At 49.8% G+C, this 11,624-nt stretch overlaps 3 protein-coding genes across 3 annotated transcripts; 2 read left to right on the top strand and 1 right to left on the bottom strand.

Annotated features, from left to right (window-relative positions):
* Positions 1 to 2,264: 2,264 nt before the first annotated feature.
* Positions 2,265 to 2,921, top strand: T310_6174 (uncharacterized protein; the record flags this gene model as incomplete). The annotated part of the gene is made up of 3 exons (XM_013471008.1): positions 2,265 to 2,272; positions 2,341 to 2,566; positions 2,637 to 2,921. 3 exons carry the CDS (start codon positions 2,265 to 2,267, stop codon positions 2,919 to 2,921), a joined length of 519 nt encoding a protein of 172 aa, XP_013326462.1.
* Positions 2,922 to 3,962: 1,041 nt separating this feature from the next.
* On the bottom strand, positions 3,963 to 4,325 carry T310_6173 (Uncharacterized protein; the record flags this gene model as incomplete). The annotated part of the gene is made up of 2 exons (XM_013471007.1): positions 3,963 to 4,169; positions 4,221 to 4,325. 2 exons carry the CDS (start codon positions 4,323 to 4,325, stop codon positions 3,963 to 3,965), a joined length of 312 nt encoding a protein of 103 aa, XP_013326461.1.
* A 601-nt stretch (positions 4,326 to 4,926) lies between these two features.
* Positions 4,927 to 11,272, top strand: T310_6172 (2-alkenal reductase; the record flags this gene model as incomplete). Its single annotated transcript, XM_013471006.1, has 3 exons — positions 4,927 to 5,035; positions 5,184 to 5,191; positions 5,714 to 11,272. 3 exons carry the CDS (start codon positions 4,927 to 4,929, stop codon positions 11,270 to 11,272), a joined length of 5,676 nt encoding a protein of 1,891 aa, XP_013326460.1.
* Between the last annotated feature and the right edge of the window lie 352 nt (positions 11,273 to 11,624).

The raw sequence follows: 11,624 nt of genomic DNA, 5'->3' as shown, positions 1-11,624 counted from the left end.
GTGGTTTTTTTTGTCCTGTACAGTACAGAGAAATGGATAAGTAACTAGGCGATAAAATGCCTAGTTTGGAATGATGCTAAAGATACAGGAAGACTGATGATGCAAGTTGGTAGACACCTTGACTGTACTCTGTAGTCGGTAAGAAAAAAAAAGAAGTCTGGGGTAATAGTCTGGGGTAGTATGAAGTGTGGAGATGGTGATGGTGATAAGAAAGGAAATAAAATATTATCTATCTATCGAGTTCACCGATAAGACCTAGGCGGCTACCTAGGCGCTAAGTCTCTCCTGTTAATGAGTAATGGCCTACAGGCTACAGGCTACAGGTACGGGACGGAGAGCGCGCTAACGGATAGGCAGACATGAGCAGTGATAGGTTTAGTTCAAGTTCTTTGTCTACCAGTAGTCATGAAGTATTGCACAAGTTGTAGTTAGCACTGTCATCTATTGATTTATTATTTTTTTAAGGGAAGATCTAGGCAGGAGTAGTTTGTCACTGCATCATTTCTTTGCACGTGAATGGCCCAGCGATGATTAACTTTGTATAGTGGCAAGTAGTAATATTATTCACGTACAGAGTATCTACCTAAGAATGGAAGCCTGAGGACCCTTCTCTGTACTATTCTACTGTTTTTATGCCATATGGCAAAGGCATCTCTCAAGGTCCTTAGGGCAAGGTTGTGCCTGACAGGGTAGTTCAGGATTACTTTTAGTAGTGGTGCCTTATCTAGACCCATACTCCAGACTCCAGACAGCACATGGAGTACTGAATACTCCATACACTTGGCTCCGGGGGTGACGCTAAATTACCTGAAATGGTTTAGTGTTCCTATTTGGGGAAAGCATTCCCATGATGCCTGGCACCAGGGTGCATGTTCTATAAGCTCACTGCTTGGGCGTTGTGCTCTTCTCTGCTGTGTTCTTTTGCTCTATTCTCATCATATCCAAGGAAGAATTCATAAGGCATTTTTGCTATTGATTCTCTGTCCCATCTCTGGGAACTACAAATAATCTTTAAGCGGAGAATAACTAGTGATGAAACCCCTAAAATAACTACTAGTCTAACGAACAATAGTTATCATACAAGTTTTGCTTAACCAGTACAGTCTATGCGAAAAGCCTCTTAATTCCCCTGGATTTTCTCTTGAACATCCAGAAGCAAGGATTAGAGCATCTATTCTTGGTTATGTTTGCTTTATCTACAGACTAATATACACAGCCCTTAATTGTGCCGACGGCTGGTGCCTTGACCAAATGGGTTCCATTCCTCCTCCGTGTCCATCACCTCCTGAGTGATGGCAGCTTTGGTGGGTGTGAATCCGACCAAGTCAAGCCACTTGCCTCTGCTAAGCTTCGCTTTCTGGAAAGATTGGATGTTCTGGTGGTCACCGGGAGAGAATTGCCGCATGTTCGATGATCCTGTGGATCAATGAGATTATCTCAACCTGGTTGCCCATCTCCCAGCGGAATGAGCACGAGGAATACTAAATAGATTAGTTTACTTATTCTTTCAATCTCCTTAAAGGATTATCTTACACAAGTGTCGTTAGCTGTCGATCGCGATGCCAAAAATTGTTGTGTCTGCTCTGCCAGCCCTTTTTCGTGCATGGTGTATCATCGCTGGTATGTGAGCGACGTGTTGATACATAATGGAAGCTCTGAACTTACCCATGTACGTCAGAGCTTGGTAGTAGCTAGCACCTGATAGGCCAGGCTTCTTCGCTTGGACAATCACCATATTTGTTTCTTTGTCTTCTGGATTGCCATACCATAAGGAATAAATCGGTCGAACCGCTGATCATGAAATGCTCGCCTTTATACGTCCAAGGGAGCTTGACCATGGTTTCGAATTGCCAGTGAAGCGATTTGTATGAAGGTACTGTATCAGTAGAGGCGTGATTGGCAGGCTGCCTGAACTCTTCCTTCTTCTTAATTGCAAGTGTTGTCAAGAGAATTGCGTCAACTCGTGCTCGAATCAGTGCTTCATTTTTCCCAGCACCACCAACTGCAAGCTCACAGTCTGCTAGGATGGATGCTATATTGACTTAGCAACAGCACAGGTTCATATTAAGACTTTGGCCTCACTCAGGTAATCAGGCAATGAGCGTTGCTCATTTGCAGCCAGATGTCAAACAGCATCTGAATTCTGATCGACGCGAAGCCCGAACATTTTGACAACTTGGTCGGGTTTAATGTCTGTAACAGCTCGAGTGGGGACCTGACTCTCTGACCTCGCGATTGTGAATGCCTGTTCGAGCTGTTCACAAATGTCTGGGTCAGAGATCTTGGGAAACAGCTTTTTGACCTTGCTTTCAAGAATATCAAACCACTCCATTGTGATAGATTATCAGACAGGAGATCAGTAGACAACAGAAGAAGAAAAAGTGAATGGCGGCTTCGAGCAGAAGCCAAGCAGGTGAGCCAAAGTGATTTAAAGGAAAGAGATTCAGCTTATACCCGAGTCAACTTTAAGGAGACGAGGAAGAGAAGGATGTTTGTGAGAGAAGAGGTTAAGCGAAGCACCAGGGGTGCTGCCATAGAAGTCTGGTTGGTTACCTGTAGTGGTGAGGTGAGTTAAGCCAAATCGGTAGAAGAGTACAAAGCAAATATGGTTAAGACTATCTGCTCCCTCAAGTTAGACTATAGATAGCCTTTTGGCTTTATTTTTGGATATTGGCAATTGTATAGATATAGAAGAAGGGGTTGGCCATGAGGGCAGAGACCTCTGTACTGAATCGGGAAGGAACTCCTTGGGTCTCCTGTTCCCAATCGGGAAAGAACCCCTCCTCAGGGATCCCATAAGAATGACACTTCCAAAGGAACGCAAGGGTCAGCCTCGAATGACTGGTGGGAGGAAGCAAATAAAGAAAGAAAAAAAGGATGAATTGGACATTCTGGTTAATAATAGAGATCCCAATCAATAACCAAAGCGCAGGGGAGAAGAAGAGAGAAAAAAAGATAACAAAGTACCTAGTGATCAAAGGGTAGAAGGAGAGAAAATAAAGACAGAATACCAAGTCTTTAAAAGGGAAAAGAAAAGGTCCTAAGCACCTAATGAGCTGGACTATGGCAAAGGAAGATGAAATCTAGTCCTTGCCAGAAGATATGCTACAGATGTTAGAGCTTAATGGTAGATCTAATTACTATGAGAGATACTTGACAAAGCTCCAAGAAAGGATCCTCGATCTATACACATGATGGACAATCAGGACACGTGATGAGCCATGGACTCCGCATGTGACTTGCGGAAGGGATGTCCATCTACCTGGAGCTCGAAGATAAGACGTACCACTACATAATAGACTCTTATAGTTATTTTTAGGTTTAGTAGCTTAATTCTCAAGACATAAAATGAAAGGAAAGGTCTTGATTTTAGCCACTTAATATTTATAAGACAAGAATATGTAGAATGTGTGATGATCTAGGCAAGCATATAAGTGAGAGCAGTGCGAAGTCATCAGTCTTTGCATACTGGTCTTTTCAGTAGCCGAGAGGTGGGGGCCCTTCCCTGGCAACTACCTAACTGAGCGACCTACCTAATAGAATGCTCCCTATTGGGTGAGTCGTGATAGAATGAACTACTTGATTGAAAGTTTCTAAGTAGTAGCTTTAACCTTCTAACATCATATTAACAATCTTACAGCTTAATTCAAGAGTCATAAGGAAGAGGTTGTTCTGCTTAAGAGGAAAGAAGCTCTTAGATGAAACAATTATGGATATACTTCACACAGACTCTTGGATGGGTCTTTGCAAGCCGGAAAAACTGAGCCTACTGGATAGCCTTTAATTTAATATTTCTGCTATACTATTAGGCACAAGTAAGCTGGGAAGAGGTTAAGGAGGTAGTACATTAATCGAGGTAGAAAAAGCAAGATATAAGGTTCCTATCCCACCACCAGCCTTAAGATGGAAGTGTTGAGAATTTTGCTGTTGGAGTCGGGTATGCATCCACAGCACCACTCCTTTCAATCGTCAGGCTCGTCGGAATCGCCCATTTCATCGTCTACATCGGAGACTCTGCAATGAGTCAATTCGCTCACGCTGCGCCCTGACTGAGACGAGCGTCTAGTTGCAGTCGCCGCGAGAACGGCCGCCTGGTCCACGATTTTGTTCACTTGGGCGATGATCTCTTGCTCCTGGCCATGCATCCAGTGCAAAAACCGACGTGTATACTATATAAATTAATTATCTTCAGTCTTCCAACTTGCAGACAGCAATCTTACTCGACTCTTGTTGTCGATATGCGCAAAAGCCCACTCATAGCTATCCGTGCAGATACCATAAATGGCTGCATTCCTGCCTGCCTTCTTTCGGGCCCAATGGATCATTGCTGTTATAAAGGTTAGACGGCGGAGATGTTCAATACCGGAAGTGCTGACCTACACATATATGCAAGCAGTAGCCAGCTTCGAATACCAGCGAGTTCCGTTGCTCTAACGACAATCAAATTTGTTTCCAACTCTTCCCGGTCTCCGTACCATAAAATATAGTCGGCGATTCACCCTAGCAGCCGCCACCCGCTCTTAAAGATATAATAAGGCATGGAGATTCTCTGATGAAAACTCCAACAGAGTGATTCGAGTGTATCAGACACGCAACTCCAATTTGCATCAGGTAGTGAGTGGTCTATCAAGCTGTCCGTGCTCATTTTTCTTCTCCGCTATAGATAAAAGGAAAATAGCATCGAGCCTGGACCGTATCAGTGTATCGTTCGGGGATTTAGTTCCAAGTGCCAACTCATAGTCGTCCAACACGGATTCTGAACCTCATTAGTAAGGAAGATCTTCTTCGAATTTTAGGAGGGTAAAGCTCACGAAGGCGATTAGGCACATTGCAGCGCTTGTTTGGGGCAATATACCATCTTGCCTCATTCCTTTTACTGCCAGGACTCGACGAGCTCGGCCACAAGAGCCTTGAGAATTTTCCATCATGAGTGGAAAGACTCAAGCAGAGTTCTGGGTGGAAACTGAGTATTCTGGAAGCCTGGCAAACTTGAGAGCGAGCGGATACATTTTCAAGTTTCGATGGAGAGGAATCCGTATGGAAGTGTAGGGCCTACCCAGTAGCGGTTGCCTGGAACAAACCGCGGTTGCCATATTGCAATGTCGCAAAACAGGGTGCGCGCTATGGACATCAAAGCTTCGTCCCATAGTAAAACATACGGAGTATACTGTGCCAAGTCATAGGTAATCTGGTGAGCAACTCCAGGAATGAAGATTCTACCTAGGTACAGGTACTCTGCAGTGGTACATCACGTGCTTATGAGAGATCATTCATCAAGAGGTTATTAGTAGAGGAAGCAATTCTGTCTGGATGACTGCTGCTCTGGCCGTCCACTACCAGAGAGACCAATTAGTAAACATGAGTCATTATTCGAATCCTTCCTGCATTGCCAAACGGACCGCCAGGAATGTGTTCTTCAAGCTATCTCTTAGCATCTCGCTTAGTCTTATCTGGCAGTGCATTGGCCCATTGGCGGTGGAATCCTGGGCTGACTTCAACGGCGGGGTTTCCCGGAAGAACCCTGGCGGTCAGAGAATACGGGGGATTGTCTGCATGAGGCAGGACTGTCCGCGATTATTGATCGAGACAGAAATTAAAAGTGGCGATGGTTGTATTCTAAGTGCAACGTTCAGCTCGGTGAAGAAGAGCCATAGCTGGGATATGCTGGCGGCGGTGGAGCTGGCGGGGTCGGTCGGTCGAACTTTTTAACTAGAAAAAAGGCGATTTGGCGAATGGGAGGCGGCTCGGAAAGCGCAGCCGTTGGCGTGGGCAGCTGGTCTTTGCTCGTGCCTGCAGCGACGAACTCCACCAGGCGGTCTCGAAGGCCGTCCTCCATCTATCTGCTATCTATCTGCTCCTTTCATCCTCCTTCCTCTCTTCTTTGTTCCTCCCTGCTCAGCCGTCTGAGGCCCCAATTGACCGCAGCAACAGCTCCAGTCCGTCGTTGCAATCTACTCATTGCCTGCCTGGACCCTTGCCAAGCGCCTTGACATGCCCGCCTTGCTTGTCCCGTCGGTGGAAAGCGGTCGGTAACGCGGGCGCAACCCTCGTCGAAAGGTCTAGGCAATCGACAATCCCAAATGAGGAATACCTACCTAGACAGCTAGAACCGCCTGCTTGCTCCTCTCTCCCTTCTCCGCTACCCTTCTCTCCTTTCCCGTCCGCTGATTGCGACCCGTCATGGGGTTGCCATGCCGTCGTCCCATTTGGGTCATCGATGACCTCACTCTCTGCTTTCAACGCAAGTAAGTTCGGCGACGAGAAGCCACGAAATCAAGGACGTCCCCATGCTCACGGTGCTCTTCGCAGCTACCTCCAGATCATCTTCCCTCTGACCGCCTGTGCTATCTCCCTCCTGATCATTCTTTTCCAGCTTGCCTACCATCGTCTCATCGCATGGCGACGGTCCACGTATAAGCCTCTTCGGAACAGCCCCGCGGATGGAAATGGCGTCGATACTCCGGACGAGGTGGACGACGATGAGGAGGTTGCAGATTTAGTGCTGCACAAGGCTGCTAGCCGGGCGTCTCATGGCGACTTTGAAGTCAGTCGACCGCGAGGTGAAGTCGCTCTGGTGGTGGTCGAGATCCTGGCTCTGTTGGCCGAGGTAGGCGTTTGCGTTGCGGTGCTCGTTACCCACGCCTGGGGTCGCTATGGCACCATTCCGGCCGTCGCCCGCTTAATATCCTGGGCCTACATCCTGTTCCTCGCTGCCGTCCGGTTACTGTTGTCGACCTTGGATCTCCATATCCGCCCCCGACTTTGGAATCACACCGCCGCTCTCTATGGCATCCAGTGGCTGGCCACCGTCTTTGTCTTCCGCTCCGCCATTATCCATCCCCTGTCCAAACGCGCTCTCATCCTAACCGTCTTGGAATTCTCGCTGTCGACGGTGCTGTTGCTCCTCGCGCTGACCACCCGGAGAGGAAACAAAACGGTTCTGGTTCAGCACGAGGACGGTCTCGAACCGCCCCGTCATCCGACCGCCAGTCTCCTTTCCCTCGCCACTTTCTCCTGGCTGGATCCTCTAATTTTCAAGGGTTATCGACAGACCTTGGAGCTGGACGACGTCTGGAACTTGACCGTTTCTCAACATGCCGGCGCCGTTCTCGATGATTTCCGTCGCGCGTACAAGCACTATAGGCTTGTTTGGAGACTGCTGCGCTACTTCGATCGAATGCTCATTATCCAGGCTGCCTGGACCGTCTTCTCCAATCTCTTCACGTTCCTGCCCACCTTACTGTTGAAAGCCATCTTGGAATACGTCGAAGATCCACGGTCGACGCCGGCGAATGCCGCCTGGCTCTACGCGATCCTGCTGTTCTGTTCGGGCGCCATTCAGGGCACTGCAGATGGCCAGGCCCTCTGGATCGGTCGGAAGATTGGGCTGAAGCTACGGGCCATCATCATTGGGGAGATCTACGCCAAAGCATTGAGACGGAAAGCGGGCGCCACCACTGACCATACGAAGGAGAAGCAGGATGAGCAGCCGCCAGAGTCTCCCAAGAAGAAGAAATTCTCCATCAACGGTGGCAAGAAGAAAAAGGCGGACAAATCGGATTCCTCCCCGTCTGCGGAGGAGATCGGCCAGAACCAAGCCAAGGTTGGCACCATCATTAACCTGATGGCGATCGACTCATTCAAGGTCAGCGAGTCATGCGCGTACTTGCATTTCCTCTGGGCCAGCGTGCCGGTGCAAGTGATTATGGCCGTGACCTTGTTGTATCGAGTGCTCGGCTTTAGCTCCTTTGCCGGCATCGCCTTGATGGTCCTGCTTCTTCCGGTCAATGTCATGATTGCGCGAAAGTTCCGAGACATCCAGAACACAATCCTTGCTAAGACGGATGCTCGCATTCATTCCACCAACGAAGTCTTGCAGAACATCCGGATCATCAAATACTTTGCCTGGGAACAGCGCTTCGAAGACATTGTCAACGAGAAGCGACGTGCAGAGCTCAAGTCCCTTCGCGTCCGGTACATCGTCTGGTCCATTGCTGCGACCGTGTGGTACGGGAGCCCGATCCTGATCACTTTCACTTCCTTCTTCCTGTACACCGTCGTCGAGAAGAAGCGGTTGACCCCTTCCATTGCGTTTCCTGCATTGTCCATGTTCTCGCTGCTCCGCGTGCCTTTGGACCAGCTGGCCGACATGATTGCCCACGTCCAGGAGTCGAAGGTGTCCATCGACCGAGTGGAAGCCTTTCTGAACGAGGAAGAAACGGAGAAGTACACTCAGCTGCGTAGCTCTCGGCTTCCGGGAGAGTCTCCCAAGATCGCGCTCGAACGAGCCACCTTGACGTGGAGCTCTTCAAAACCCAAAGCCGGTGCTCGTGCCAATGAAAGTGGCACGGACGACGCCTTCCGCTTAATTGATATCAACGTATCTTTCCGACTGGGCAAGCTCAACGTGATTGCCGGTCCTACTGGTTCAGGGAAAACGTCCCTCTTGATGGCGCTTCTGGGGGAGATGAAACTTCTGGAGGGCCAGGTCTATCTTCCTGGGGTCACCACTAACCGAGCAGAACTTCCTGTGGACCCGGAAACTTTGCTCACCGAAAGCGTTGCCTATTGTGCCCAAGAGGCGTGGTTGGTCAATGACACCATCAAGGAGAACATAGTCTTTGCCTCACCTTTCGACAAGCAGCGTTACAACGCCGTCATCAAGGCATGCGCCCTTGAGAGGGATTTCGCCATCCTCGAAGCTGGAGATCAGACCCTTGTAGGTGAGAAAGGCATCAGTCTCTCCGGTGGCCAAAAACAGCGCATTTCGCTCGCTCGTGCCCTGTATAGTCGAGCGCGGCACCTGCTCCTGGATGATTGTCTCAGCGCTGTTGATTCGCACACTGCCAAGCACATCTTCCGGGAGGCTATCAGGGGCCCGCTTATGATGCACCGAACTTGCATTCTGGTCACGCACAATGTGGCTCTCACGGTTCCTGAGGCGGACTATGTAGTCGTCCTCGACAATGGCAAAGTCGCTGCTCAGGGTTCTCCCGACGAAGTCGCAGCGTCAGGCGCTCTCGGTGAGGAACTGCTCAAGTCGCGACCCTCCTCCCAAGCCGGCTCTCGCCGGCCATCCCGCGTTCCGTCTGACCTGGAAGAGCATCAACCGGATGGACGAGATGGAGATGCATCCGTCGTGAAAGGCCAACCGAACGGAACGACCAAACGCCCTGGTTCCAAGGACTCGGATGGCGAGGGGTCGCGTCCTGCCAAACTGCACGAAGCCAAGGCCGTCGGAAGTGTGAAATGGTCGACCGTGAAGATGTATCTGAATTCCATGGGTGCGTGGTATTACTGGATCGCTGCTGTTGGCGTATTTTGTGCTCAGCAGTTCGGGTCGGTCGCCACGAATGTCTGGATCCGACAGTGGGCGAATGCCTATCATGCAGAGAAACCCATGCAGGAGGATGTGGGAGGATATGCAGCCATGGCACAGTTGAAGTTCCCATCCTTCATCGCTGGTAATGTGCCGCGAACAACCTCGTGGAGTGCTCATCAGCTCAACAGCCCTCCAAATTCATCTCCCGGCCGTGATGTCAACGTGGCATATTACCTGGGTATTTACGCATTGCTTGGTCTCGTCTACGTGATCATTTCAATGACCAGGGAAGGTGTTCTCTTCTGGGGTTCTCTGCACGCGTCATGGAAGCTTCATGAGCGGTTGTTGAAGGCTGTCCTTCATGCCAGGTTTAGATTCTTCGACTCGACTCCCTTGGGTCAGCTGATGAATCGCTTTTCCAAAGATGTGGAAGCTGTTGACCAGGAGGTTGCTCCCGTTGCTATCGGCATGCTTCACAGTCTGGCATCCGTCGTCATGATTGTTATTCTCATCTCAGTTATTACGCCTGGCTTCCTCATTGCGGCTGTCTTTATTACAATGCTGTATTCTGCGCTTGGAGCCGTCTATCTGAATGCTTCTCGTGATTTGAAACGGTTGGAATCGGTGCAGCGAAGTCCTCTTTATCAGCAATTCGGAGAGACCTTGAATGGCATTGTGACGATCCGAGCATATGGCGACAGCCAACGGTTCATCCTTGACAATCACCGACGGATCGACGCATACAACCGGCCGCACATCTATCTATGGGCTAGTAACCGGTGGCTGGCGTTCCGCGTCGACATGACCGGTGCCATGGTGTCATTTTTCTCCGCTGCTTTTGTGCTGTTGAACATTGGCAGAATCGACGCAGGAGCGGCTGGTCTGTCGTTGACGTACGCCATCACATTTACGGAAAATATTCTCTGGCTGGTCCGGCTGTATGCGGAGGCGCAGCAGAACTTGAACGCTGTCGAACGGGTCAAAGAGTATCTGGAGGTCGACCAGGAAGCGCAGGCTGTCATTCCTGATTCGAGGCCGCCACCGGGCTGGCCCAGCCAAGGCGCGGTGGAATTTGTTAATTACTCGACCCGGTATCGTCCTGACCTCGACCTCGTTCTCAAGAACATCAGTTTCACGGTGTTGCCCGGAGAGAAAGTCGGAATTGTTGGACGAACCGGAGCAGGGAAGAGCTCGCTAGCTCTTGCTCTTTTCCGAGGATTGGAGGCCGAAAGTGGACAGATCATCATTGATGGTGTCGACATTAGCAAGATTGGGCTGCAGGATCTGCGAGAAAACATCACTATTGTCCCGCAGGATCCTACGCTTTTCACTGGAACTATTCGCAGTAACCTGGATCCTTTCGGGTTGTTCACGGACGAGCAGATCTTCACGGCCCTTCGCCGGGTGCATCTCATTGGACAGTACACGCCCGGATCGGCCACACCGTCGAGTCCGAGTAACCTCTCTGTCGCGGAGACGGCCGCTGCTGGTCCTGACGGGTCGGAGGGCAGTGCGGCGTTGCAGGAGAACAAGAACATGTTCCTCAACTTGGAGAGTCCTGTCTCGGAATCTGGGTCAAACCTTTCGCAGGGACAGCGCCAGCTGCTGTGCCTTGCCCGGGCGCTACTCAAGAATCCCCGAGTGCTGATGATGGACGAAGCGACGGCGTCGATTGACTACGCGACAGACGCGAAGATCCAAGAGACACTGCGGGAATTGAAGAACAGCACCATTATCACGATCGCCCATCGACTGCAAACGATCATTGATTACGACAAAGTTCTCGTGCTGGACCATGGCAAAGTCGTCGAGTTCGATCATCCATGGGTGTTGATCAGCAGGGAAGGCGGCGTTTTCCGAGGCATGTGCGAGAACAGCGGCAATCTGGACGTGTTGGTAGAGGGGGCGAAGAAAGCGTGGGAGCAGAAGGCCGCCAATGTTAGCGAGTGATGAAGATGAACGAATACATACTCAGCGCACAACACAGACAATTTCTGGGCCGTTGCTGGTGTATATATAGTCATACTTTGTTTGTTTGCATTTCAAAAGCCGGACGGTTCTCAGGATTTACATCACTGAACTGATTTGCATAATGGGTGGCATTTTGCTGTTCTTTTCACATTTGTCTCATGGGCTATAGAAATGCGTCTTGGATTGTTCTTTTTTTGCATCGTGTCAACTATGATCATGTCCCAGAGTGTCTGCCTGCCTGTCTGTCCATAGCTGGCAATAGAACTGACTTAACTAGGCTTTCTAGCTAGAGTTGGTAGATGCATTCGTATAATAAATAAATATATATGAT

Source organism: Rasamsonia emersonii (assembly GCF_000968595.1).
Source record: "Rasamsonia emersonii CBS 393.64 chromosome Unknown ctg1118621760369, whole genome shotgun sequence".
Classification (NCBI taxonomy): Eukaryota; Fungi; Ascomycota; class Eurotiomycetes; order Eurotiales; family Trichocomaceae; genus Rasamsonia; species Rasamsonia emersonii.
Note: the sequence above shows the minus strand (reverse complement) of the source record. Positions and strands in the feature narration are given on the sequence as shown.